The sequence below is a fragment of the Lathamus discolor genome, chromosome 24 (genome assembly GCF_037157495.1).
Source record: "Lathamus discolor isolate bLatDis1 chromosome 24, bLatDis1.hap1, whole genome shotgun sequence".
NCBI lineage: Eukaryota > Metazoa > Chordata > Aves > Psittaciformes > Psittacidae > Lathamus > Lathamus discolor.
Window position 1 is genome coordinate 2,165,176 of NC_088907.1, and position 26,207 is coordinate 2,191,382.

General features: G+C 65.0%; 4 protein-coding genes across 6 annotated transcripts; all 4 read right to left on the reverse strand.

The window, feature by feature from the left end:
* Nucleotides 1–863: 863 nt before the first annotated feature.
* Nucleotides 864–18,726, reverse strand: KCNN3 (potassium calcium-activated channel subfamily N member 3). The gene is made up of 8 exons (XM_065659877.1): nucleotides 17,895–18,726; nucleotides 15,273–15,368; nucleotides 11,707–12,125; nucleotides 8,875–9,016; nucleotides 7,602–7,712; nucleotides 6,334–6,461; nucleotides 6,148–6,217; nucleotides 864–5,604 (listed from the first exon to the last, which is right to left on the reverse strand). Exons 1-8 carry the CDS (start codon nucleotides 18,606–18,608, stop codon nucleotides 5,308–5,310), a joined length of 1,977 nt encoding a protein of 658 aa, XP_065515949.1. The 5' UTR covers nucleotides 18,609–18,726; the 3' UTR covers nucleotides 864–5,307.
* A 733-nt stretch (nucleotides 18,727–19,459) lies between these two features.
* On the reverse strand, nucleotides 19,460–20,716 carry PMVK (phosphomevalonate kinase). Its single transcript, XM_065660074.1, has 5 exons — nucleotides 20,616–20,716; nucleotides 20,381–20,444; nucleotides 20,104–20,256; nucleotides 19,900–20,029; nucleotides 19,460–19,690 (listed from the first exon to the last, which is right to left on the reverse strand). Exons 1-5 carry the CDS (start codon nucleotides 20,696–20,698, stop codon nucleotides 19,554–19,556), a joined length of 567 nt encoding a protein of 188 aa, XP_065516146.1. The 5' UTR covers nucleotides 20,699–20,716; the 3' UTR covers nucleotides 19,460–19,553.
* Nucleotides 20,717–20,953: 237 nt separating this feature from the next.
* On the reverse strand, nucleotides 20,954–24,124 carry PBXIP1 (PBX homeobox interacting protein 1). 3 transcript variants are annotated; one of them, XM_065659880.1, is made up of 10 exons: nucleotides 24,000–24,124; nucleotides 23,467–23,548; nucleotides 23,298–23,382; nucleotides 22,994–23,221; nucleotides 22,700–22,915; nucleotides 22,592–22,615; nucleotides 22,432–22,505; nucleotides 22,219–22,344; nucleotides 21,253–22,139; nucleotides 20,954–21,177 (listed from the first exon to the last, which is right to left on the reverse strand). In XM_065659880.1, the coding sequence occupies exons 1-10, from the start codon at nucleotides 24,107–24,109 to the stop codon at nucleotides 21,129–21,131; spliced, it is 1,881 nt and encodes a 626-aa protein (XP_065515952.1). In that variant the 5' UTR covers nucleotides 24,110–24,124; the 3' UTR covers nucleotides 20,954–21,128. The 3 variants fall into 3 exon arrangements, with proteins under 3 accessions (XP_065515952.1, XP_065515951.1, XP_065515950.1); XM_065659879.1 differs by having other exon boundaries at nucleotides 22,700–23,218; XM_065659878.1 differs by having other exon boundaries at nucleotides 22,700–23,221.
* Nucleotides 24,125–24,190: 66 nt separating this feature from the next.
* Nucleotides 24,191–25,981, reverse strand: PYGO2 (pygopus family PHD finger 2). The gene is made up of 3 exons (XM_065659899.1): nucleotides 25,764–25,981; nucleotides 25,634–25,683; nucleotides 24,191–25,560 (listed from the first exon to the last, which is right to left on the reverse strand). The coding sequence occupies exons 1-3, from the start codon at nucleotides 25,885–25,887 to the stop codon at nucleotides 24,475–24,477; spliced, it is 1,260 nt and encodes a 419-aa protein (XP_065515971.1). The 5' UTR covers nucleotides 25,888–25,981; the 3' UTR covers nucleotides 24,191–24,474.
* Between the last annotated feature and the right edge of the window lie 226 nt (nucleotides 25,982–26,207).

Consider the following 26,207-nt stretch of genomic DNA (forward strand, 5'->3'; position numbering starts at 1 on the left):
TTTGGAGAGAGCAGCATCCTGCCCGGGCCAGCGCCAGGCAGCTCGGCACGGTGCAGGGAGGAGCTGCGGGATGGAGCAGGGTGGATGAAGCCTCTTCTGTGCCTGGGAACTGGGATCACCTCCAGCTCCTTCGGCTGCTCTCTGGGAGAACCCCCTGCATCCTGCATTCAGCTCTGGGGAACAGCACAGGAGGGATGTGGAGCTTCTGGAGGCCACGGAGCTGCTGCAAAGGCTGGAGCAGCTCTGCTCTGCAGCCAGGCTGAGAGAGCTAGGCTGGGGCAGCCTGGACAAGAGAAGGCTCCTGAAGGGGAGACCTTAGAGCAGCTCCAGTGCCCAAAGGGGCTGCAGGAAACCTGGAGAGGGGCTTTGGAGAAGCCTCAATCCCAAGCCACTGATAAAAGCACACAAAGACAAAGTGACTTTTGCCCCATCTCCATGGGCAGCTTCATAAATGCCCTCATGCATTAAGGCTCTGCTGAGCTAAGCCACTAATATTGGACATGATGCTTGAGGGCTTTAATCCCCAAGCAGAGTCCCCCAGGCTGCTGGAGGCATGTGGGGGATTTACAGGTATTAGTTTAACAGCAAAACAAGCCCAATTCATCACCATTCAACCACTGCCCATCCTGCTCTGCTGGCCCTGGCTTAGCTGGGGGGTCCTGCCTGATGGCCCCTGTTATGGGGCTACGTGAGCCTCAGCATCCCCACACACACAGCAACACAAGGGGATGCTTCGCCCTCACTGGGGTCTTCCCAAAGCAGTAGAAGGCCCAAAGGAACACCTGGAGCATCCCCCACAGCCAGCCCCCGACCCCAGCAGACCTCCCACATCAGAACAGAGGGCTCTGAAGCGCTTAGAGGTGTATGGATATATCATATATTTGTGTGTGTAACTATACATAGATAGCTGCATACTTACACACCCGCACAGGTAAATATTTATAGATACTGACCTCTTCAGATTAAAGTCCAAGGCACTTTTTACAGTGAACAGGTTAAAGCCATAGTTTAAAACATGCCTGTTTCTGGGTACAGCTTGGGTTTATGGCGATGCTGTGGGAAAGGGGCACCCCTGCTCCCTGCCCCTGGCTCAGGGGTCGGACCAGGAGGAGGGTTGTAAGCCCCTGACCACAAAGACACGCAAGCAGCTCCCACTGGGAAGGGCATCAGCACGTTGGGGATGCTGAGACCTCAGCGGGGGGAAGAACACTTTGGGCAGAAGGAGGAGCAGAGCTGGGTGCTGAGAACCCCCGGCTGTGAGCACCCCCTGGGCACAGGGTGCTGGAGCCCCGCGGGGCTCCGAGGTGGCTCATCCCCCTGGGAAATAGCTAATCCCATGGAGCAGCTTTTTCCCTCCCCTGCACAAGCCCATCTCGGCCACCTCAAGCCTGCTGGGTGCCTTTGGGAGGGAGCTCAGGTGCTTGCAGCAGCATCTTCCCTGTGCTGCGTGATCACCTTCATCCCCAGCAAACCTACCTGGTGCCATCGCTGGCTGGGAGACGCTGTACCCAGTGGTACAGAGGGATGAGCACCTAAAGGTCCCCAGAGGCAGCGGGGGAGCCTCAGCTCTGCCCTCAGGGGGAACCAGCCCCTCTCCTCTGGCAGAGCTGGAAACACCCAAGCTGGTCTCAAGCATCGCCCTCCAACAACTGCCCCACAAGTGGAGGCAAACGCATGGGGCAGGAACAGCCCAGGCAGCCACCAGCTCCTTTCAGTGAGGGGATTTCGGGGCCAGCAAGGAGCCACCGGAGCTCAGGGCACCATTGCTGCTGGGACTTGGCCCTGCTGGGTTGAACTGGGCTGGCGGGGTCAGGCCAGCACAGTCATAACAGTGACAACAAGGAGAGCACCCAGGGACTGTGACTCAGGTGGGAGCAGCCACTGGGGGGGTTTCCTCTGGAATTGGTCCCATAGGCGCTGCCTGGTCCCGCTCCATGCAGGAGGACAGGAAGGGGCATCAGGGCTGCAAAGGAACAGATGTTGATCCAATGGGGATCAGGTCCAGCAGCGCAGGGGCTCGAGGTAAGGAAGAGATGCTCTCTGGGGGTCGAGGAGTGGAGTCAGGGAACCCCAGCCTGGCTTGGGCTGAAGGGACCTTAAAGCTCATCTAAAGCCAAAAGGTGCAGGAGCCTGGCTGGAGGAGGGGAGCAGTGGGCCTCACACCAAGACAACCTCTGTCCTATAGGGAAAGGGGGAATTGTGGCTGTGCCCAGGAAGCTGGGTCCCTCCTTCAGCCTGAGATCGCCCTGAGGGGGGCAATGGCTTTCCAGAAGGTGCTGGGACCCCGGGCAAGAAGTGGGAGCAGCAAAGCTCTGGGGCCATCGGGCTACATGGCTCCGGCCCTGTTAAAGCCAGCTTCCAGGCAATGGGAACAAAGAGCTGGGGGGTAAAGGATGAGGAGCATGGAGAGCCTCGGCAGCACCGGGAACAGCGGCTGTACCCAGAAACAGACACCTTTGACAGCGGGCTGCCTCTGCCCACTGCGGTGGGTACAAAACCAGGGTGGAAAGTTACAAGACCCTCTCTAAGATAGCAATATATTTCATAGGTAAAATAAACTATTGTACTTTCCCCTAGTGGTAAAAAAGAAGCGAGCGGCGCGAAGGCGAGATGCGGACCAGGGCGAAGCTCCTGCAGGCTGTGGCTTTGCGGAGGACTCTGTTCCTCGGGGGTTTCCTCCTCACGGCTCGTAGGGCAAAGGGAAAACCAGAGGCAGGTTGTGGCTGGGAGGTCCTGGAGGGGCTCCGGGTGTGTCCCGGCTGCGGTCGGTGGCATCTCTTTGGGGTTCTGATGCTGTGGGGTTGTTCTTGTGCTTTGCCTTCAGATCAGCTGCTGGTCCCAGCTCTTCCCTTGTCCTGGTGCTCTCCGGGGGCTCCCAGCTCCAAAACAACGTTCTCAGGTATAGAGACAGCCTTTACCAGAGCCCTTTGCCAGAGCCCTGCCAGGAAGCTGCAGGCACCTGGGGGATGCTGTGGGCTGGACCATGCTGGGGGGACACTGGGGCACCCCCATCTCCCCATACTGGCCCTCACATGGCCTCGGGGTTGTGGGGGGGTTTGCCTCTGTGGAGCCTGGTGAGCCTGGTGATGGGTCAGGGCTGCCGGCACCAGTGCTGGGGCACGGGCAGGGGTGAAGGTGCAATATGGGGTGGAATGGGGGGGGGGGGGGGGGGGAGGGATGGGGAGTTTCAGGGTGCATGGATGCAGAGTGTGAGATGCAGGAGGTGAGATGCAGGGTGAGATGCGGGCTATGAGATGCCGGCTGTGAGATGCAGGGTGTGAGATGCAGGGGTGAGATGCAGGCTATGAGATGAGATGCAGGGTGAGATGCAGGGTGAGAGATGCAGGGGGTGAGATGCAAGATGAGACGCAGGGTGTCAGACGCAGGCTGTGTGGTTGCAGAGATCCCTGCCCAGCTCCTGCCATCCCTGGTGAGATCCTTCTGCTCTGCCCCAGGACAAGGCTCTCCTGTGTTGGTTGTGCTCCAAAGCTCTCCCCACTGGTGCTCCCCACACCTCAAGTCCCAGCAGATGCCAGTGCCTTGGTTTGTCCTGGTTTCATTACCCAGACTCGATCATTAGCCTGTGAGGAGGTTCCTACTGCAACATTGATTCTGGAGCATCGATCCTTCCTCTGGCTCTGGTCCCCGGACACAGCTCTGCTCCTCACCCCACGCAGCCCCACTGCAGCTCGTTCCTCCTTGCACCCCAGCAGAGGCACGGAAGCGCTTTCCTCCAGTGCAGATCCTGCATGTCGGGCTCCTTCTCCATTGAGAATGAGCCTTCTGTCCATTGCCACGCTGGAATCCACTCTACAGAGAAGCCAGCTCAGGCTGAGGGTCACCTGCAGCACATGGGGAGCAGCAGCAGAGCTCAGAATAGGGCTGGGGGGGGGTGTTCCAAAGGCATCCCGGCCTCTGCCCACCCTGCAATTACACTAATGACAAGAGCTTGGAAAAGCAGCTCATTCCCAGAAGCCAGGTATCTCCTGCTGGCCGAGGATGGGAAAAGGCTGGCAGCCTTCCTCCTCCTCTTCCTCAGCATCAGGCTCATCCATCTGTGCCTCCGTGTGCACAAAATACAGCGTTATTTACGGGAGGGAAAGAGTTACAAAGGAGATTACAGGCTGAGTATACCTGGAGTAACACAGTGACTTTGATTACAATTACTGACACTGCCGGCTGAGCTGTAATTAATATTGGGGAGTAATTACAGGTTCCTTCATCTGTTTAAAAATATAGAAATAGCCTCTGCTGGGTTTTCATTGAAAGCAGCAAAGAGCAGCCCCAGAGCTGCTGCTGGGCTCCACACAGGGCCCAGGCAGAGCCCAGCACAGCCATGGGGCAGAACTGGGGGAGGAAAGGGGGGAAATGGAGAAAGCAGAACAGGAAAGGGCTGGTTCCAGAAGTACCTGGGTGGATGGGTCCCCACCAAACCCAGCAGCAGCGGCACAGAGGCTGGTTTTAAACAGATGAAGCACCTTCCCCACCACTGCATCCCTTGCCAGTGCCCCGGCTCGGCCCCGGCGCACCCCGTGCTGATGTGGTTTCTCATCCAGCAAAGAGCCCATCGGCTTCCTGGGATGCTGGGGGTGGGCAGCGGTGTGAGCACCAGAGCCCCCGCGGCACCCGGGCTGGCCTGCCAGCCCCTGCCTGGCCCCGCATCCACACGTGCGTTAGGCACTGCCTTCCCGGCTCCAGCACGATGCCAGTGAGGAGCACAAGGGAGAAGCATCCTTGTTCTGCCTGGGGTAAACACGCTCACACCACCAGAGAAGCCCACGGCAGGTTATGGCCACTGTCACCCACCCAACAACGCAAGGGGGGGTTCCTGCGGGTCCAGGTAACGAGATGGGATGGAGCGTGGGCAGCGTAGGTCAGAGCCTGTGCAAGGAACCACCGTGTCGGCCTCTGCTTTGCAACGCTGAGAGGGGCAGGGGAGGAAAACTCTTCCCTCCGGTGTCTCCGTTGCTGCAGTGCCGCTGACTCGCTGCTTTGTTCCGTTTTCCTATGTGAAGACCTGAGATTGAGCGTGGGTTTTCCGTCCGCCACCGGCCTCCGCGGCGCGGGCTCGCCCGAGGCGTCGCCTCCTGTCCCCTTCCTTCACCACGTGTAGAGGCACCTGAACGGGGATGTGGTTCCTGATACCAAGGCGTTGGCAAAGCTCCGAGCGGCACTCGGCACCGCTGGTCCCACCAGCTCCGGCCGAAGGGGTCCTGCGGCGGCGCGAGGACCAGGAGGAACCATAGGGACCTCGGGACCTGCACGGAGGCGCTGCCCCCGTCCGTGGCGGGAGGCAGGGGCTGCGCTTTAGCAGCTGCTTGAGCTCGTGTAAGGGGTGGGGAAGGAGGTGGAGCTGACCCCGATGGGGCTCTCGGACAGAGGAGTTTGGGGGGTGCCCACGGGCACGCTGACCCCCCGCGCCTCCAGCACGGCGGCAAGCAGGCGCTGCTGCTGCTGGCGCAGCATGTCGGCCATCAGCAGCGGCAGGGAGTTGAAGCTGGTGCTGAGCTGCTCCAGCTTGGACTCCAGGCTGCTGATCTGCTTCTCCAGGTCCTCGCTGCGGTCGTTGAGCTCCGTGATGAGGTCGTACATCACGTTCTGCATCTGGGGAGGGGACAGAGCGGTCAGTGCCATGGTGGAGGGGTCAGTGCCACGGCTGGAGGGGTCAGTGCCGTGGTGGAGGGGTCAGTGCCGTGGTGGAGGGGTCAGTGCCATGGCTGGAGGGGTCAGTGCCATGGTGGAGGGGTCAGTGCCATGGTTGGAGGGGTCACTGCCATGGTGGATGGATCAGTGCTATTTCCACTTGCAGAGCCCAGCTCTCTAACCCCTTTCTGAGCTGCCTTGTCTTGCAGGGGCCTGTGACCATATCATGGATCAGCTTGGGACATTAAATGAGGAGACCCTGACCCTGTGCAGGCAGAAGGGGAAGCGGCAGCTGCCCCTGTGCGTCTCGGGGGTGCAGGGAGCAAAGATGTCTCCTGGAGAAAGGGTGACCCCCCCCACCAGTGCCTGGCTCAGGGCTGTGTTTCTCTTCCTGCCTATTCCCAGCTGACATCCCCGAGCCAGAGCATCTTCTGGTCAGCCAGGGCCGCTCATCCAAGTGAAGGGAAACACCTGCCGAGACGAGGGGTGATGGCGGGGACTTGCCTTCGAGAGGTCGACCAGGGTGTTGGCTTGGTCACTGAGCTTCCGCTGCTCCATCTTCACGCTCCGCAACCTGGGGAGAAGGGAAGAGCATCGCGACTGCATCCCAGGCGATGGGGAAGCATCCCCCTGCTGCACCACAGGCCCAGCATCCCCCCCAGCGCCACTGCTGGCCCGGCAGCCCCTTACTGGTGAATGGCTTGTAGGAACTTCCTCTGGTGCTTCCTGACTTTGGCGTGGTCGATCTTCTTCAGCAGCTTGGTGTGCTTATAGATGAGCCACGTTTCCCGCAGGACGTTGGCCGCTGCGTTCTTGATCTGCAAGAGGAGAGTTGGCTGTGTGTCACCAGCCTGCAGGATCTAATGGAGACACTGGTCTGGCTCCACTGCCGGCTGTGAGCCGGTGCTGCCAGAGCCCTTGACCCACCCCAGCTGGAGTGAGGCGCTCGGCTTCGCTCCCTATGGACTCCTGCACCTCTGCAAGGATGATCCCGGGCAGCTTGGATGGGAATCAGGGCAGGCAGAGCTGCCTGCACCAGTCCCATCCCTGCCCTGCCCTACGCTGGGGTTCCCCCCCAGGCTCCTCACTGCACCCTGAGCCTCGAGAAGAAGGAAGAATCCCGAAGTTGTTCCCGACTCCTGCATCCATCTGCTGCTCTTGGCAGCTCCCGGCTCTGCTGCCGGCACGAGGACGTGGCTTCCGCAGGCTCCCGGCTCAACCGCAGCTCTGCTGCTCACTCCAAGATGAATTGGCTGCCGTCTGCCTGGCACCGAGCCTGCGGATCCATATCCACGGCCGGAGGAGCCGGGGCCGACCGGCTGTTTGCTTTCCTGGCCCGGCCGTACTGAGGCCCCCAACTATCCCTGGGGATGCTCCTGTGGCATTCCAAGGGTGAAGCGGCCCTGCCGCGTCCCGGTACTGGGATGTCACCCTTCCACAGGCTGCACCAACGCTCGTTTTGCCACCAGCCCCTGTATGAAGTGTTACTCCCACTGCCAGCAGCCCACTCCATCGTGCCGATGCTTTGCTGTGACGAGGCTGCTGAGACCGGGGACCTCCTGCAGCCCCCGCAGTGCCGGGGATGCGATGCCACGAGCAGCAACCCCCCTGCAGCCCCCGTGTCCCGCCTCGGCGATGGGAAGCTCAGGAGCCTCAGCACCACTCCCGTCTGCAGCAGGTGAGGCGCTGAATCACAAAACCCTGTTGTCTCCCTGGCACCGCACTGGTGGAGATCCTGCTCTGCAGGAGGAGGGAGCCTGTTTCCTCCCAGTGGGAATAAACCACAGGCTTTTCCTCCCTGAGCATCCTGCATTGCCTAAATCCCTCACACGGAGCTGGTGCCGCTCGCTCCCACCATAACACTGCTCCTCCGCTGCATCCCAGGCCCTCAGATTTGGTACCCACGGGACCTGCACCCACTGTGGTTCCCCCCATCCCTGTCTCCCGTGGCACCTTACCCGCTTTGTCAGCTGCGTGTCCATCATAAAGTTGTGGACGTGCTTCTCAGCTTTGGTGAGCTCCAGCTTCCTGGCCACCACGGCCACCACCAGTGCCGTGCAGCCGGCACCCTGCACGGGGACAGCAGGCAGGGACATGGTTTGTCACCCTCCAGCATCCTGCTGCACTCTCTCCATTGCAACCCCCTCATTCAGTAAAGCTCCATGCACCGCCCCCCCACCTCATCCTCGGTATCACAGAGTGTCCTTGGGGATGTGCTGGGTCATGAACAGGACAGGCTGGGGATGACTGGCGAGGTCAGTGGTGAGCACTGGTGAGCCTTTGCCTCCCCAGCACCCATTAACAGCTGGGCTAAGCCTGCTTTACCAGTGCCACCACAGCTGGTGCCCCATGATAGTGCCCGGTGGGATGGGGAACCCCCAGCTCCAGGGTGGGAGAGCAGTGGGGAAGCACCAGCAACCTGCGGGAGGGCAGAGAAGGGGACCCCGGAATCAGGATCCCCCCCCCCCTTCCAAATTGCTGCGTCTCCCAACAGCGACAGCTGGGAGCTTGATTATCCCGGCGATTAGGGCTGGATCCCATCATCTCCGGGACGTATTTGCCTTTGGAAAGCAAAGGCACCAAAGCCCCCACTCCCTGCAGTGCTTGGGTGCTCTGCCTGCACCAGCTGAGCTGCTCCCCCCTCCCATAGCCTGGCAGAGGCCCCACGATCCTGCAAATGCTCCTTAATTTATTAAAGAGTCATTAATTAACATCAGGCTCTGAGCTGAATCCTTCAGCAGCCCCCAAGCTTCCTGCTCCCACCACTTCCCCCTTCCTGGCGGGGCTGAGGGATGCTCTGGGACCCCTTATTCAGCTGGGAAACGCTATAGCCCCCCCTCCAAGAGGTATTTTCCCCCTCGCCCATCTCCTTTGGGACTCGCTGGTGCCTGACCCCATCGACACAGATCAAAGACTTCAGATAGTGGAAAATTAACAGTTGCTGGTGGAGCAGGGAGGGGGAACGGCTCCAACCCAAAGCCTGGAGCCAAGGGACACAGAGCTGAGTGCTGGAGCCAGCTCCATCTGCACCATCACCTCCTGAACCAAACCTCCACGTCCTCTAATCCCAGCTCTATCAGCTCCCAGGAGTCCTCAAAGCTGAAGCCCTTGTGCCTTGTGCAAGGACAAACCAGCTGCAAAGCAGGTCCCTGCAAAACTTGGTGGCCCTGCTGCCGTGCTGGGCACAGGCAGAGCCCACAGCAGGGGCAACCGGCTCAGCACAGCCCTTACCATGATGCCGGTGAGCAGACAGACACCCTTCCCACAGTAGGTGTGTGGGACCATGTCACCATAGCCGATGGAGAGGAAGGTGATGGAGATGAGCCACATGGCACCCAGGAAGTTGCTGGTTACATCCTGCTGGTCATGGTACCTGCCAATGGGACACGGGCATCAGTGTTGAGGCAGGGGATGGGGAGCAATGGGGGCAGCTGGGCACGGCGGCTGCCCTGCACAAGGCTGTGCAGTGGGGAAGAGGGGTTAAGAACGTGGCAGATGCCCCCCAACAGCAGAGGTTGCACAATTCCTGGCCCAGGGAAAAACCACATGGACGGAATCAGAGTGAGAACTCAGCGGAAAAGGCTTCTGCTTCCCGTCAGAGCTGTCACCATGTCCCGGTCCCGCCGCCGGCGTCCTCGGTGCCACGTGGCGCGGCGGAAAGAGCCGCCTGATGGGAGAAACAGCTGCAAAGCCCCCAACCGCGCCAGCTCCCCGCCGGCATCCTGCTCTGCATCCTGCTCTGCATCCCACTCTGCATCCTGCTCTGCATCCCGCTCTGCATCCTGCTCTGCATCCCGCTTTGCATCCCGCTCTGCATCCCACTCTGCATCCCATACTGAGCCCCCTGTGCCACACCGGCGTCCAGCAGTGGGTCCTGCTGAGCCTCCAGATGATGCTTCCCAAGGGGTGCAGCGCTGCTTCCTGGCAGCGCAGCAGAACCGAGGCGCAGGCAGCACCTTCACCTTGTCACCCTCACTGCCTGCACACATCCCCCTCCCCAACAGGCTTTTCCTGGCCTCCTCATGAAATCACTAGAGGGAAACCAGATGGAGCTTTTGGCAGAGCCGTCCCCGTCCCCCCCCCGACCCCGTTTATTCCAGCTCCTTGCTCCTGGAGCAGTTGGGTTTTCTCCCCTTCTAAAATGTTTTTCCCACCAAGTGGACACTCAGAAGCTGATAAACAGGAGGGGCAGGAAGAGGAGCTGCCGCCGTCAGTTACACCCCAGAACCCATTCCCATCACCCACTAAGGGCACAGGCACTCCCTGCTGTGGGGCTTCCCTGAATATCGTTCCGGTCTCATGGAGCATCACTACGGCGGCCGCACCAGCTCAGCTGGACCGACCCCTCACGTCTGGGCAGCAGCATCGTGGCTGCACCCTCACCGTGGGGAGTGAGCACACGTGTGGGCACACGTGTGTGTGGGCACACGTGTGTGTGAGCGCACGTGTTTGTGAGCACACGCGGGTGCCGTCAGCGGCGGGGCCGGCATCGCCCGCAGCGCTGCGTGGCCGGCGGGCGGGCGAGGTTGCTAAGCGACTCGCTGCCTTCGGAGCGCGGTGCCCCCCGGCACGCACTGCAGGACGCCCGGCAGCCGCGGCGGGGCCGTGCCATTGCCACGGAGCCACCTCTGCGCGGTGCTGCTGTGGGGCGCTCCCACAAAGCGCAGCAAACTGGTTTCCAGTGGGAACGGGAAGGCGGTGGGGACACATCCTGCGTGGCCTCTGTGGGAGCTTTGTGGACCCAGGGATGGTGCAGTCCTCAGGGATGGAGGGGAGGATGCAGGGGTCCTGCAACCCACAGGTCGGTGCACCCTCAGCCGAGCTCTGAGCCGCCCCCAGGTCCCCATCAGACAGAGACGTGGCGGCAGCTGCGGTGCCGGTGATCCGCAGCGCCTCGTCTGCGTCATTCCTGGCTCTTTTTTCCCCTGTCGCTAACGGTTCTTTATGTACTTTGCATTTTCCAGCCTAAGCCCACCCCCAGGTGGAGAATCAACCCCCTGGGTGCCCCCGGGGAGCCTGGTCACACACTCCCCATTTAGAAGGCCCAAATGAAGACCTCCCAAACACAAAGACATGGTGCAAGAGCATCCGGCGCACCCCCAGAGCATCACTGCGGAAGGCACAGAGGCAAACGCAGCCTATAAAGGCTTGTCAAATCTCAGAGTGCCACTCCGCTCTGCTGCTCTAACGCCTCTTCACGAGGTGACCAGCGCGATGAGTCCCACCTTAGGGAAGAGGAGGGGTGGCCTTGTCCAGCCTTGTAAGCACCCAGCCCCAAGCTGAGTGCCCCAGGGGTCCCTGGGGTGCCACAGGTGCCATCTCTCACACCTCAGTTCCAAGGATGGCACAAAGCTGCCACAACAACTTCAAGGGATTCCGGTGCAAATCCACAGACACCGAATCACAACACATGTGTTGTCAGCGGTGTTATCCCGAAAGCCCTCTGGGATAATTAGCCGAGCTTTGATGGCAGCACAGCACCAAGCTCAGCCTCTGGAGACAGGGATGGCTGGGATGGGACATACACCAGCAGGATGGACAGACGCTGCTGGCACCCTGCACCCCTGCAGCACAGAGCTGGGGAGGGCTGGGGTTGCCCCACAAGAGCCTCCTGGTTCCCCCCGGGGGACAAAGGAGACAAAGGAGTGCTGGCATGTCCCCAAGAGATGGAGGAGCAGCGGTACCCACCAGGGCTGGTCGCTACAGCAACCCCGCACCCAGCGTGCCGATGGCGGTGTGATGCCATCCGGCAGTGGGCTTGTCACCACGGTGTTGTCATGGCAGTCACTCGCAGCGACGCCAGAGCCTGCACCAGGCGCTGCCACTCGCCAGCTCGCAGCACCCCCAGCTCCTCCTGCTCCCCCCATTGCCCTGGGGCTCCTGCACCAGTTCCTCAGCATCCCCTCACACCCTGACCTGCACTGCCTCTGCCTCCTGCTTCTGGGGGCTCACTGGTGGGACATGGTGGCTGCTGAGCCCCCAGAACTCTGCATCCCTCACACAGGGTGCTGGGACCCCACTGAGCATCCCGAACCACCACACATCCTGAACAGCCCCTCTCACCTCTCGCACACACGGACCGTCCACGCGGCGATGATCCAGAGGGAAATGCTGAAGACCAGCAGCACTGTCCCGGGGCAGATGGTCATAAGAGTCTTCATGACAAAGCGGGTGTTGAAGTTGATCTTGTTGAGTGCTCCAATGCTGCGCGAGGAGGCATCGGTGAAGAGCTTGCTGTGCAGCAGCATCACACGAGCGATCAGGTAGAGGCGCAGGAACATGGGGATGGACAGGATGATGTCCACATCTGCCTCTGCCCGGGAAGGCGTGTAGGAGAAAGCCAGGCGGGCTGTCCAGAAAAATTTGTACTCCCCGGGGATGGGGTGAATGGCACAAACCAACATCTCCAGGCTGATGTAGAGGATGCGCTCGTATGTCATTGCTATCCGCCAGTCATCAGCGCCATTGTCGATCACAAAGAGCTACCAGGATGCAAAACCATACAGTTACCAGTGGCCCTGGTAACAAGTGCCCCACCAGCATCACATCACAGGCAGCGGTGAGGACCAGCAACAGAGCCCTGCAGAGCTGGGGATGCCTTTGGCCAGAAGGGCTGGGAATGGATGGGAAAGGAAAAGGTGGGAATGAGCTTTCACCATCCCCTCCGCTGCTCTCCTGGTGTGTTTAGGAGACGGTCACAGAGCTGGAGACACCCCAGAGAGCTTTATGGTGCCTGGAGCACACACCCGGCATAGGGACAACTCTCTCCTACCCACTCCCATGCAGTGGCTGGCCAGAGCCCGGCCCGGGCACAGAGCTGCAGTGCCACAGAGCCCTGGCATGAGCCACCCCAGGCCCTTCACTGCCACCACAACCCGAGCACCAGGGCAGCTCTGGGTGTGGGGGTGCACCACAGCCAGAGCACCCGGCCACTGGCAGCGATGGGATCCGGTTGTCATAGCAACCGCTGGTTCATCCTGGGTACCAGCTCCCATCCCACCACTGGTGGTGGTGATAGAGTCAGGGATTCTGCTGGAGCTGCGGGATGGCAGCTGGGGCTGGTCCCTCTGGGACACTGCCTGAGCCCAGGGGGTCACCCACCCCATCGGTGGGTCCCTCCCAAGGCTGCCATCAGCTTGCGCCGGGTGCAGCGGGGACACTGGTGTCACCCACAGCCCCGAGGACACACTCAAGGCCTCTCCTCAAGCAGTTTTTGGCAAAGGCACCCCTGGGAAGGGATCCAAGGGGGATGTGGCTGCCGGTGCTACCATTCCTGGTGTGTCCTTGACCCTGCAAAGCACAGAGCCACACCATCTCCTCCAGGCAAGGGTGGGAGCCAGAAACAACTCTCCTGCCCCACTGCAGATGTCCCTGCCCCTGCAGCAGGCACCTCACCGCACGGCACCGCACGGCACACAGGGCTGTCCCCAAGGGGACTGACTCATGGAGCAGCCGTCCCCAGCCACCTCCCTTTCTGTTGGGAAAGCTCCGCTCCTTTGAGCTGCTTTGTTTGAGAGCTTGTTTATAGAACTGCTCCAAGCTGTCAGGGGAGATCCTCAGGCATTTAGCGAGCTGACAGCCCATTCCTTCCTGGAAAAGGGTGTTAAAAATAAACAAATTAGTGAGAGGAAAAAGGCAGGGAGCCCTTTGGCTGCGATGGGGAGGGGGGAGCTTGCAATGGGCCACATTGGGCAAGGGAAGGAGCAAGGAGGGATTCAGGCAGGTCCCCCTGCACCAGCCCCTCTCAGCCCTGGACTGGCGGCACATCAGCACATCGCTGTGGGTTACCATGGAAACCCTGGCGCGGTCCAGCAGTACCCAGCGGGGCATCCCCAGCATCCCAACATTTCAGCATCCCCAGCATCGGAGCACTGGAAGAAGCAAGCCTGGGGATCACCATTGCTCTGGTCAAGTGAAACACGAGTGAAGCCTCTGAGATGCCACACTGGGGGTACAGACCAGAGCCACACACTAGTCCGAGGACCCAGCAGTGCTGGTGGCCATTCTGCACATGCTCAGCGCAGTGAAGAGTGAGGGACACACAGAGCAATCAGCAGGGAGCAGAGCTGGGAAGATAGGGGGACAGCCCCTGGCTGGTGGGCAATGGACATGGGGATACACCAGGGACCCACTGCCATCCCAGCCCATTGATGACAGTGGGCACAGGCAGCAGGGGAGGGGACAGGCAGAACCCAGGGCCCCAGGCACAGTGATACCCCAGCCCTGGAGAGACCAAGAACAGGGAGAGCTGCAAATATCCCAAAGGACTTGGCAATTAATGCAGTTAATCCCAGAATCCCAGCCTGGTTTGGGTTGAAGGGACCTTAAAGCGCATCCAGTTCCAATCCCCTGCCATGGGCAGGGACCCCTTCCACTGGAGCAGCTTGCTCCAAAGCCCTGCGTCCAACCTGGCCTTGAGCACTGCCAGGGATGGGGCAGCCACAGCTTCTCTGGGCACCCTGCGCCAGCGCCTCAGCACCCTCACAGGGAAGAGCTTCTGCCTAAGAGCTCATCTCAGTCTCCCCTCGGGCAGGTTAAAGCCATTTCCCTTGGCCTGTCCCTACAGGCCCTTGTCCCAAGCCCCTCTGCAGGTTTCCTGTAGCCCCCTTAGTCACTGGAGCTGCTCTGGGGGCTCCCTTTAAGGAGCCTTCTCTTCTCCAGGATGAACCAGCCCAGGTCTCTCAATACTGAAGGAAGAGGCTGAAGCTGCTGTTAAGGCCGGGGTGGGGGGGTCTGGCAGTGCCACAGCAGGGTGAGCGCAGCCCCCCTTTAGGCCAGAGGGACAAGAAACTGAGGATTTACAGCTCTCTCAGCCCTGCTTCCATCCCCGGCAGGATTACCAGCAATCCCTTTAGAAGCACCTAAGAGATAATAGGGCGATCAGCAGCCAGCACGGCTTTGCCTGGAGCAAATCAAGTCAAACCGATCTCATTCCCTTCCCTCCCGGGGTCAGCAGCCACCGGGACCGCGTGTGCTCTGGAGCAGGGCCGTTGGCTCCGGACATGGGCAGAGCAGGGGGGAAGCCCCGCGCGGGGCGGCCGCGGTGTTTGCTCAAGCAACCCTCTCCCAAGAACAACAAGCAGAGGAAGGCGGCAGCGCCGGGGCACGGCCCCCCCGGCTGCCCCCAGAAGCCACCCCGGGGTAAACATTACCCAGCACAGACCAGAGCACTCAAATATTTGCTTTGAGGCTCCAGCACCGGCCCCGAGCAGGACGAGAACCAAGGCACCAGCGCACGGGGCTGGGGGCTGCGGTGCCCCTTCCCGGGATGCTCCTTCTCCCGCACGCCCGTGTTTCTCCCACCCCACCGAGCTGAAGCCGGATCCTGCAGGGAAGCGCAGCCTTCCTGAAGCAAACTGGGGGCCCTTTCATTTCCCAGCAAAGGGAGGAAGAGAGTGGGCAGCCCTGATTAGGAAAGGATTTCACAGCTTTCCTTGGCACCTCAGCTGGTCCGAGCCCTTCCTGCTGCAGCCTCCCACAGTCACCGACAGCTCTGCCCAGGCAGACCCCTCAGTGCTCCCGAGACCCCCTCCTGCCCCTCGAGGCTCCGGCAAGGAGGGAGGAGGCTCCATGCAGGCTGTGGCACGGGTCCCGCATCCCACTGGAGCCCTGGCACCACGGGGACCTACCTGCACCTCCCGTGTGTGGTAGGCGATGATGAGGCCCAGCAGGATGATGGTGGAGAGGCTGATAAGACATTTTAGGGCCAGGGAGAACATGGAGTCCTGCAAGGCAAGAGCAGGGCAGGTGTTAGGGAGGACACCCTGTGACACCAGGCTCCGCACCCCCGGGGAGATGCTTCCCCTGCACCAGCATTTCAGGAGCCCCAGCTCCCACCCAGAGCAGTTTGGCATGGCAGCGAGGGCACCACCGGCACCACCAGCACCATGGGCAAGAGTGGCTTTTTCTCCAAAATGGGGTTTGAATCCAATCCTGCCACGTGTAATGACCGTCCTCCCCCCGCTGCCACATGGACACTGGCGCCCCGGCCGTGTTTGGCATGACCACAATATTATGGCACCCTAATGGATGAAATAATTAGAACGTCCTGATAATTAGCTCGATGTAAATTAAATCAGCCCTCGATTCACTGGTGGCCAAAGTGGACCCCACCAGGAAGAGCAGGATTCACCATCCTCTCCTATAGGCTCGCCTATGGATCCCATTCAGTCACCGGCAAACTCATGCTGCCACGATCCAGACCCACCGGTGCTGCGGCACTCACTGAGCACTGGCAGCCCCTCACCAAGGTGTTATCTCCAAACCAGCACCCATCCACACCTCCACCCCGCACGCTGAGAGCCAGCACACTCATCGTGCGTCGCACCCATCCTTTGCACCCCAGTGCACCCGGCTGCCTTCAGCCTCACTCCTCTCCCCGGTGTTCCCCAGCCCCGCGGGGTATTTAACCACGAAGAAGGGACTATTTGCCGCGGAGGCGGTGGCGCATTGTTAACGACTTGGCTCCGGCCGTGCAATTGTGTGGATATAATGGCTGGTGCTGAGAGAAGTGCCGGGGACCAAGCAACGGCTATTAATAGGCAAACTCTGGGGCAGGGCTCGTGCTAAGGCTGCTCCAGCCAGACCCTTCCCTGCTCTGCCTCCCCAGAGCATGGGGACCCACCGGCCCTCCTGGCAAGTGTTATTGGCAAGGGCTTTCCCAACACCTCCTGGCAGCACTGGCTCCAGAGGGACTCGGCAGGAAGAGCCGCTGCTGGAGCCCATGCTGGTGGCAAACAACAGCAAGGGATGGGGGGACTCTGTTGGGATGGGAGGATGCATCGCCCCTGCGGTGCCGCGCCGGAGGCGGGAGAGGCCCCATCCTGCCCACACCCGAGGGACAGGCAGAGAGTGCCGGCAAACCCCGGCCACCGCTTCCCGGCTCGGCCCCGGGGGCAGCGGAGCTGGAGCGGGGCCAGGGCCGGCAGCACCGACAGCTGCCCGGGCACAGCCGCGGCCCCGCTCGGGTTTCCCACCGGCGGCTGCCGGGAGCCGTTTACAAACAATCGCCCATTGCCGACCCCTGCGAGGCTCGGCCCCGGCAGCGCGGCAGGCGCCGGGGTCGCGGTGGCCGCGGGCGGCAGCGCTGACTCACGGGGTCTTCCCCGGCTGCGTGCGGGGCCGGCACATGCGTGCGCGGCGCCGCTGGCACCCCGTGCCTGGCACGCGGGCCCGGTGCGGGCAGCTGCGGCTCAACAGGTAGCGGGCAAGGGTGGCGATAAGGTTTGGCCTTGGTGCCGCCGAAAGGGAACCGCTGGGGAGGATGTGGCGGTGAAGAGAGGCGAAGCATCCTCGTTCCCCAGCAGGGGAGCCAGGGATGTGGGCTCGGCACGGAACAATCCCTCTGCCTCTGCCAGAGCGCAGGGAACCGCCGCTGCCGGCTCCTGCGCTCCCACCGCCGCGGGCAGCCGGGAGCCCCCCGCTTCCAGACGGGCACCTCCGTGGGGTCCCCCCACACCTACGGGACCCCCAGCCGCGTCCCTCGCTCCCTCCTTCCCTCCCTCCTTCCACCTGCTCCAGCTCCGTCGCTGCCTCTGCCCGCGCCACCCTCCCCACCGCCCGCGCTGGATAATAGCAGGAAGCAGCGAGCGGCCCCTTCCCACCGGCTCCTGCCCCCAGCCCCCTCAGCAGCGTCCCGCTGACGCCCATGGGTGCCACACACGCCCTTTGCCGGCGCGGGTGCCGATGCCTTCCCCTCTCTGGATAGGTATAAATAACATGACAGATGTCTATACAAAGAGTTATTCATATCGCTGCCAACCAGCGCAGCCCGGGAGCAGGAGCTGGAAGGGGCGTGGGGGGGAGAATTATAAATAAAAGACACCGTCCTGCAAAAAAGAAAAAGAGGAAAAAAATGGAAGAAAAGGGTGTGGAGGAGGCGGAGGAGGAGGGAGATGGGGCTCTGAGCACCACCGGGGGCACAGCGCCTCGAGAGGCACCCAGCCAGGCCGCCCATGGGCACCGCAGACCCTGGTGGGTCTGTCCTCGGTACTGCTGGCACGTGAGGCAGCACCTGCCCAGGCACCCGGCACACACCGGCTGCCACGCGGTCCCGGTGGCCACAGCCCCGTCCGGCACCTGCGGCCGCAGCGTCCCCATCGGTCCCCATCCAGCCGTGTCCCATGGCTCAGAGCCAGCAGCTCCGTGTGTATCCCACGGGACACCGTATGGGGCACACAGTGCCACGCTCACCCCACTGGGCACTGAATAGCACCGACAGCCCCACGCCCAAGCTCTGGCCCCGTCTGTACCTTGGAGTAGAGCCCCCAGGAGAGCTCGGTCTCGATGACCATGACGACGATGCCGAACATGCCGAAGATGAGCGCGTAGTCGCTGAGGCGCTTCCTCTTCTCGAAGAGTGCCCGGCGATGCCCCAGCCGGTAGCCGATGTTCTGCGCCTTGCGCTTGGGCCCCTTGGCAAAGGTGGCAGGGGCCGGGTGAGCCGGCGGGCGGCTGGGGCAGCGGGCGGTGGGCGCGTGGTTGTCCTCGCGTGAGACGACGATCTCGGGGGGTCCCCCGGCACCGAAGAGCTGCAGGGGCTGCGCCTCCGGCTCGGCCTCGATGAGGTTCCGCCGGGATGCGCTGAGCCGGCTGAGGGGCTTCATCACGCCGCCGCTGTACTTGCAGGAGCTCATGGCGATCTCGGTGAAGGGGTTGCTGTCCCGCCGGTGCACCAGCGGGCTGGGCTGCCGGTGCTTGCCGCTCGCCGCCCCGGAGCCCGCCGGGTGGTCTCCGAGGTTGAGCTGGCTGCCGTGGCGGGAGGAAGGGTGGAGGGCGGCGGGGGCGGCGGGAGGAGGAGGAGGGGCCCGCAGCGACCCGGGCGAGGAGTGCAACAGGCTGTGCTGGAGCGGCGGCAGCGCGGCGGGAGGCGGCGGCCGCTCATCCCCCGGTAAGGGGCAGGGACAGCGGCCGTCCTCCTCCAGGTCCCCCACGCCCGAGTCGTGCAGATGCCCCGATGTCTCCATGACGGCGGCGGCGGCGGCGGCGGCGGCACCGGCGCCGCTTCACCGGGCACCGGCTCCGTTTTACCGGGCACCGGCCCCGCGCGCTGGATCATGAATGGGAGCCGCGCGCTCGCCGCTGCCGCGCGCTCGCCGCCGCCGCCGCCCCCGTCGCCGCCGCCGCTGGCCCGGCCCCGCCGCGCCATTGGCCGCGCCGGGGCTCCCCGCAGGCTGACATCATCACCGCCCGCTCCCCGCTTCGTGCCCCCCCCCCCCCCCCCCGCACCCCGCGCCCCCGGTCCCTGCGTCTCTTGCGGGGTCGTTCGGGACTTGTAGTCCGCCGGTACCGGCGCCGGTTCCGCCCATCCTCCCTCCCCGGGGGATGCCCCGCGAGCACCGGCCCCCCTCGAAGGCACCGGGAGGGGGCTGCAGGTCCCCAGAGGGCACCTCCGACCCTCCCTCCGTGATCTGCAACCAGGTCACCCCCTGTGTCCCCCAGGATGTCCCCGAGGGGAACTGGGGCGATGCCAGACCCAGGGCTCACGCAACAGCAATGGATTTAGGGGTGACAGGACCCAAATCCCTCCCACCCCGCAACCCCTCATCACCCCCCCGGCCGTGCCCAGCTGCTGCAGGAGAGGAGCAGGTATTAGGGCGGGAGCCGTCTGCTTGGGAAGCGGATAATCCACAGGGAATTGGCTGCTGGAAGCCTATTAAAATACATCATGAAGCGCCCAGCTGGTGACCCCCCATTAATTAAACTGCACCTCTGCCCCTACCCCACAAAGCTGGGGGGGGGGAACCCCGAGGGGCATCACCCGTGTCCCCAGCCCCATGTGAACACCCTTCCCAAGGGAAGTGAGACGGGAGCCAGGTGGCATTGGCTCTCGGTGTCAGAGCTTTACTTCCAGCACAGACACAAGGGGGGATCTGGGACCCCCCCCCCCAGCACCGGGAGAGAGGCCACAGCTACAGGCGGCTGCGGAGCGCCTGCAGGAGCGTCTCCAGCTGCTGGTCCAGGGACAGCTCATCCCCATCATTGGTGATCACCCAGTCGAAGCTCACGCCCTGGTCCAGGCCACACTCGGACTCGGCGTCATCCACCCCTGGGGAAGAGCAGAGCCCAGGTGAGGCCCCAGCCCGGGCCAGGCTCTGTCCATCCCCTGCCACAGCCTCAGCCCATGGAGCTGGGGGGGCTTCACCTGAACCCTCCAGCTGCCACAGCCAGGGGCCAGTGGTGGATCCGTCTATGGGGCAGCCCTGCTGCCGGCAGAGCCCCGGGTTCAGCAGAGCACTCAGTGCAGCAGTCGCTCACCAGCAACGAAGACCCAGTTCCTCCTCTTCCTCGTCTCCTCGGTGGCCACGACCCGCACGGTCTGCACCGCGTCACCGTAGACATCCCGGAACCACTCCACGTCCGAGAGGCGCCGCGTGTCGCTCACCACCTTGGCAGGGGCTCTGTCAGCGCCCGTCCCCGAGCCTCCGCATCCCGCGTGTCCCCGTGTCCCTCCCGGCTCACCCACACCGGCTGCGCCGCTCCCTCCACCGCTGCCCTGCAGAAGAAGCCGGGGTCGGCGCGGCGCTTCTCCTCGCCCCAGCGGATCATGTCCTGCCGGAACGTCTCCTTGTAGGCGCTGGCGTCCAGGAGCCGCTGGAAGTCCAGGCCATGCTCCTGCAGGGATACAGGGTCAGAGGGCACGGGGCACGCTGCGGCGTGGTCTGGCTCAGCACAGCACGGTAAGGCTCAGAGCAGGATGGCACAGCTCGGCACGGCACAGCGCATCCCGGCCCCGTACCTTGGCGTACTGCTCCTTGAGGGGTCCGGAGAGGCGCAGCACGGTGCAGACATCGGGGCCCAGCCTGTGGGAGAGGAGTCAGAGGCACCTGCACTGGGCACGGTACCTGCCCCGACCCACCGGTACCGGCCTCGGTACCGACCCCCCCTCGGTACCAGCCCCATCTCCCGGTACCGGCCCCGCCCCCAGGTACCTGGCCCGACCCATCGGTACCGACCCCCCCCCCCCCCGGTACCGGCTCCGCAGCTCCTCGGCCACAAAATCCTTCCCCGATTTCCTCTTCCCGCTCAGCAGCAGCACCGCGCGCGGCGCCGCCATCCGCGCCCCGACCACGCCCCCCCCCCCCCCCCCCCCCCAGCGGGAGAGCCCGATGGTACGGCCCGAGGAGGGCGGGGCGGGGAGCGGCCCCGATGACTCCGCCCCTCCGGCGGCTCTCACGCATCACGGCGCCCCCTGCAGGGCGGGGGGACAGAGGGAGGACCCCAAAACCTGCCCCCCCCCTCGCCACGCTGCCCCCTTCCCTCCCCGCTCCCCATCTCCCCCCGCACCCCGTTCGCCCCCAGCAGGCACAGCTCTGCCCAGCGGTGACTTTATTGCGTGGTAGCAGCATCAATCACACTGAGTGTCTTCTTGGGGACACGGCCCCTGTGGGGCGCGATGGCAGCCCCCAGCCCCCCAAAAACCAGCCCGTCGGGAGCCCTCCACGGGGGTGCTGGGTCAAGGCTGCGATGGGGCGGCCACCCCGGCTCTACCCTGTGGTGCCAGGGGGTCTCCACCCTCGCTCCTTCCCAGCGGTGCTGCAAGAGAAGGGGGGGGCTGTGATGGGGAGCAAGGGCCGAGCCCCGCGCCCCCCCGGCCCCGCTGCCCCTCACCTGCTGTAGTGGCGCAGCACGAACTCCTCGAAGCCGTCGGCCGCGTCCTCGTCGCCCCGCTCACGCCGCGCCACCTCCTCCAGCATCTCCTCCACCTCCTCCACGAAGTCGGTGAAGCGCAGGCGGTCATGGGCAAAGGCCCCATCGGCCCCGAAGGCCCCGTCCAGCCGCGCCGCCACCCCCCCAAAGTGCTGCCCCCAGCCCAGCCGCCCCATGAACCCCTCCAGCAGCCGCAGGAACTGGGTCTTCTGCACCGGCTCCAGCGCGGTCCCCAACACCTCCCGGCCCTCCTTGCGGGCGCATTCGGCCACCCCAACACAGCCCTGGGGCACCCGGTACCGGCTGAAGGGGGCCCCGTGAGACGGCTTCCCCCAGGCTTTGCCCTGCTTGTGCTCCCGGGGGAACCGGGCGTCCTTGCCGTGCCCATGGGGTTTGCCGTACCCCCTCCTCTCGCGCTCGCCGGCACTGTGCCGCTTGTGCCGCTTGCTCTCCTTCTTCTCTGCCTTGAACGGCTTCTTCCAGGGCCCCCCCGCCTCCAGCTCCCGGCCCAGGCGCTGCTCCAGGGCGCTCAGCTCCGCCACCAGTGCCTCGAGCCCCCCAGCGCCTTGTGCCCGCTCCAGGGCCCCCGCCAGCTCCCTCCGCACCGACGCCAACCGTGTGCCTTCGCGCCTTGCCGCGTCCCCACTGGGACCGGGGGGCTGCTCCGGTGCCGCGGGCTCCCGCAGGCGCTGCAGCTCAGCCCGGGCCTCCCGCAGCGCAGCCGCTTCCCGCTCCAGCGCCACCCGGAGCCGCGCGTTCTCTGCCTCCAGGCTCTGCTGCTGCGCCCCGGCCGCCGCCGCTTTGCCCTCGCTCTTGTGCAGCAGCACCTGCAGCTCTTCCTTGTGGGCCTGGAGGGCAGCGGGGCCATGAGTGAGGTGGGACGGGGGCAGCAGCACCGGGACACGGCACCGGCTCCCCAGGCCCCACCTGCAGCTCTGCCTGCATGAGCCGGATCTCCTGGTTCTCCTTGGCCAGCTTGTCCAGGAGCAGGCTCAGGGACTGCGGGCTCCGCGGGTCCCCGGCACCGGACGGTGGCAGCTTCTTCTGCGAGGCCTGGGGGAGAGGAAGGATGGAGCAGGGGGTGCCGCCTGCCCCTGGTCAGCTCAGGGGGGCTCCGCTCCACTGCGGACCCCTCCTTACGTTGCTGTCAATGGGCGGCAGCAGCTCCTGCTCCCCGGCTGCCACATCCCGGTTCACCACGTGCTCCGTGGGGTCTAGGGAGTGGAACCAGACAGGAGGGAGGCATCGAATCAGAGCCACGTGCACGTTGCCGTGTGTCCGCATCCTGCCCAGCACTCACCATCTGCTGGGTCATAGATGCCACCTGGGGACAAGAAGGGATGATGAAGGGGAGGCACGGCCCTAACCCTGCCCCAGGACCCCCATCCTGCCCCAGGACCCCACTCACCGGACACAATCAGCAGCCCCACGGCCACCAGCGCCACAGCCCCCAGCAGGTACTTGCTCATGCTGAGCCCATCCTCATCCCCGGAGCCCGGAGTCCCCCGGTGCGGGGCTGGCACGGGAGGGGTGGGCCCAGGACGGGGCTGAAGGCCCCGCCGTCGCCGCAGCCCCTCCACATCATCATCGCTGCTGGTGCAGGTCCCTTCCTCCACTGGTGGCTCTGGGGAGGGACGGGCACCTCCAGGGAGGGGCTGCCCCCATGCCCGGTCCCCCCTGCCCGGCCCCCGCAGGACCTGACCTGCAGCGGGGGGCTCAGCCCCGGCATCGGGCTCGGCATCGGGCTCTTCCTGCTCGTCACCACCGGGCTCTGCGGCGCCATCCCGAGCGTGCTCGGCCCCGGGATCCTGGTGCTCCTCCGGGTGCTGGGGGGTCCCGCGTTCCCCCGGCAGGAGCCCGGGCCCCGGGTCCCCGCTCGGCCCAAGCCCCGCGGGCACGGCGGAAACGGCTGCGGCCTCGACGGCCACTGCTGGAGGATTGAGAGAGCGGCGGTGAGCGGCGTCCCCGCGGCCCCCGACCTGCCCGGCCCCTGCGCGGCCGCCTGCCTGCGACGGGGTCCCGGCTGCCTTCATCCTCCTCCTCCTCCTCCTCCAGCTCCAGCTCCGGACCCAGCGTCTCCACGGGCAGCCCCTGCGAGAAAGGGGGTGGCGGCACCTTCGGTCCCGGCCCCTCGCCCCCCGTGCCCGCGGCCCGTGCCCACAGCCCGGCCCTCACCTCGCTGCCCACCGGCTCCCGGCTGCTGCTCTCCGAGTCCCGGGGCTCCGGTTTCTCCGCCATGGGCACGGCCCGGAGCCACCTACAGGGAGACAGGCGGAGGGACGCGACCTGGACCCGGACCCGGCAGTGCTCGCAGGCAGCAGCACCCCCCCGGGCCCCCTCCACCGGCAGCAGCTGCTCCCTTTATACCCGTGGTTTCCATCACACGGGTATTTATAGCCGCCTGATGCCGCCGGGCAGGTGGACCGGGGACACTGGACCCGGCCGGGGGTGGGGGGCACAGGGCCCGGCCCGGGGGCACCGAGCCCCGCGGGGAGGCGGCGGTACCGGGTGGGAAGGGGGTACCGGGTACACGGGCAGCCCCGCCACCACTCAGGGACCCGGATCCGGCCCGTGGGGCTTCAAATCCCCCCGCGGACACCACCCCCACCCCGTCCCCCCGCCGGTTCCCGTTGGAGCCGCGGGGGCGACCCCGCTCCCGGCTCCGTTCCCGGGGGTGATGCTGATGGGGGGGGGGGGGGGGGCGGTACCTGGCGCCGCGGTCCCGCCGGTAACTTTCTCCGGTGCCGGTCACCGCCCTCGGGAAGGGGCTTGCACGTGACACCAACGGCCAATGGGATGGCGGTGGGGCGGGGCGCATGAGGCCCCCCCCCCGCCGCTACCGGACACCGCCCCCGTTTTCCGCCCCCCCGCGGCGGGCACGAAGCGAGACACAGACACGCGCGGTTGAGAGGTTTATGGCGACGGTACAAAAGTTTCCATTAAACGGGATAACGGGGGGGGGGCACCGGGGCCATCCCGAGCACCAGGGAGAGAAGAGAGCACCGGGACTGCCCCGAGTATGCAATGGGGCCATGGAAGCACCCCCCTTCCCCAGGAAAGGGCTGGTGATGGCACAGCCGGTACCGAGCCGGTGCCTGGCTCCGTCTCTCCAGCTGGAGACGGTGCCAGAAACGGGGGTCAGTCCGTGCCCGGTGGCAGGGAGGGTCCGGGGTGGAGGGCGGCTCAGCCGTCGTTGGCAGCCACCAGCTGTCCCAGGCCCTCTCGCACGTACACGGACTGGATCTCCTTGGTCTTGAGGCAGAAGTCGCAGGCCCAGACGGCTGAGGCCTCGGTGGTGAGCAGCCCGTAGGCGTTCTCCGTCATCCCAGTGCACTCCCGGTGGAACCACTTCTGGCACGAGGCCTCGCACAGGATGGCGTCCTGGTCGTCGTTCACCTCGTTGCGGCAGGCCCCGCACGGGTACACCAGCCCCGGCGGCGGCTGATGGCCCGAGCCCCCCGCTGCCTTCCCCGGCGGTGGTGGAGGGAGGCTGTTGGTCTCGGGGGTGCCGGAGCCGCGCCCGGCGCTGCCGGGGTTGAAGCCGGGCTGGGCCCCGTTGACGGCGGCGGGAGAGCCCGAGTGCTGCTCCGGGGCAAAGGCTCCGGGCGGGGGGTTCAGGCTCTTGCCCCCCTCCTCGCCGCCGGGCGGGAAGCCGGGGTCAGCCCCGGGGAAGGGGCTGGCGGTGGGGGGCAGCGGGGGCCCGCCCTGCCCGGGCCGCTGCAGGGGCGATTGTCCGAAGAGGCTGCCGGGCTGGCCGAAGCGCTGCCCCACGGCCGGGCCCCCGGGGGGCGGGTTCAGCGGCGGGCCGGGGCCCACGTCCCCCCGCGGGGGCTGCCCCAGCGTCGGGGAGATCATGGGCCCGAAGGTGCCGACCGGCCCCTGCAGCAGCGGCGCCCCGGGCGGGCTGAAGCTCGGCCCCAGCGGCTGCCCGAAGGGCTGCCCCGGGAAGCCCACGGCGCCCGGCTGCCCGTAGCCGGGGCCCTGCGGGGCCATGCTGAAGGCCGGGCCCATCTGCCCGGGGGCGAAGGGCGGGGGCTGGCGCCGCAGGGGCTGGGGGCCGCCGCCGTACCCGGGGGGCACCTGCGGGGACATCCCGGCCTGGACGCGGAAGCCGCCGAAGGGGACGGGGCTGCCGAGGAAGGAGGCGGCGGCGGCTGCGCCCGCTTTGGGCGCCGCGAAGTCGTCCTCGAAGGGGTTGGAGGCCACCAGGTGATCCACCATGGGGGTGGGCGGCGGCGCGAACTCCGAGAGGTGCGAATAGGCGGGGCCCTGCGGCGGGAGGCGGCGGCGCTCAGAGCGGCCCCGCGCCCGGCCGCGGCCCCGCTGCCGGGCCGTGCCCTACCTGCGTGTTGGACTTGCGCCGCTTCTTCTCGGGGCTCTTCATCTGCAGCCCTGCCGGGACAAACGGGGCCGCGTCAGGCGGTGCCGGCCCCCGCCATGCGCGGTCCCGGTCCCGGTCCGCCCGCTCTCACCTGCCTTCCCCTGCTTGCGGCCGGGCCCGCCGGCGGCGGCGCTGCCCGCGGGGTGCGGGGGCCCCGGGGGGGGCGGCGGGGCCGGGACGCTTCCCTCCAGCTTCTCCGCGTGCGGGGCCGCCATGGCCCTCACCGCCGCCACCGCGCCATGGCCCCGCCGCCGCCGCCACCCGCAACCGGGGCCCGCACGGAGCCAATCACAGCGCGAGAGGCGGGGCGGAGCCAATCAATCACCGCGACGAGGGGCGGAGCGGTCCGGCGGAACCAATCACCGCGCAAGAGGGCGGTGCGCAGCCAATCACAGGGCGGCCCAAGCGCAGCGCGGCGCTAAGAGGGGGCCCGCAATGGGATGAACCATGTACACAGTCCCGCGGGGGGAGAATGCACCAACTCCAGCGCTCTGAGCTGGGTGAAGCTCAGCGAGACGGACCATGTGCAGCGCCC

What these genes read in the sequence shown, in the direction of transcription:
- KCNN3 (XM_065659877.1), bottom strand. Translation starts at nt 18,608, where the DNA reads ATGGAGACATCGGGGCATCTGCACGACTCGGGCGTGGGGGACCTGGAG. An exon ending in ACCACACACGGGAGGTGCAG is followed by an intron (nt 12,126 to 15,272) that starts GTAGGTCCCCGT and finishes GCATCCTGGTAG; the next exon opens with CTCTTTGTGATCGACAATGG. An exon ending in GTCTGCTCACCGGCATCATG is followed by an intron (nt 7,713 to 8,874) that starts GTAAGGGCTGTG and finishes GTCCCCGTGCAG; the next exon opens with GGTGCCGGCTGCACGGCACT.
- PBXIP1 (XM_065659878.1), bottom strand. Translation starts at nt 24,109, where the DNA reads ATGCGCCCCGCCCCACCGCCATCCCATTGGCCGTTGGTGTCACGTGCA. An exon ending in CGGCGGGACCGCGGCGCCAG is followed by an intron (nt 23,549 to 23,999) that starts GTACCGCCCCCC and finishes GTCTCCCTGTAG; the next exon opens with GTGGCTCCGGGCCGTGCCCA. An exon ending in GGGAGCCGGTGGGCAGCGAG is followed by an intron (nt 23,383 to 23,466) that starts GTGAGGGCCGGG and finishes CCTTTCTCGCAG; the next exon opens with GGGCTGCCCGTGGAGACGCT.
- PMVK (XM_065660074.1), bottom strand. Translation starts at nt 20,698, where the DNA reads ATGGCGGCGCCGCGCGCGGTGCTGCTGCTGAGCGGGAAGAGGAAATCG. An exon ending in TCAAGGAGCAGTACGCCAAG is followed by an intron (nt 20,257 to 20,380) that starts GTACGGGGCCGG and finishes GTATCCCTGCAG; the next exon opens with GAGCATGGCCTGGACTTCCA. An exon ending in GAACTGGGTCTTCGTTGCTG is followed by an intron (nt 19,691 to 19,899) that starts GTGAGCGACTGC and finishes GCTCTTCCCCAG; the next exon opens with GGGTGGATGACGCCGAGTCC.
- PYGO2 (XM_065659899.1), bottom strand. Translation starts at nt 25,887, where the DNA reads ATGGCGGCCCCGCACGCGGAGAAGCTGGAGGGAAGCGTCCCGGCCCCG. An exon ending in CCGCAAGCAGGGGAAGGCAG is followed by an intron (nt 25,684 to 25,763) that starts GTGAGAGCGGGC and finishes TTGTCCCGGCAG; the next exon opens with GGCTGCAGATGAAGAGCCCC. An exon ending in GGCGCAAGTCCAACACGCAG is followed by an intron (nt 25,561 to 25,633) that starts GTAGGGCACGGC and finishes CTCCCGCCGCAG; the next exon opens with GGCCCCGCCTATTCGCACCT.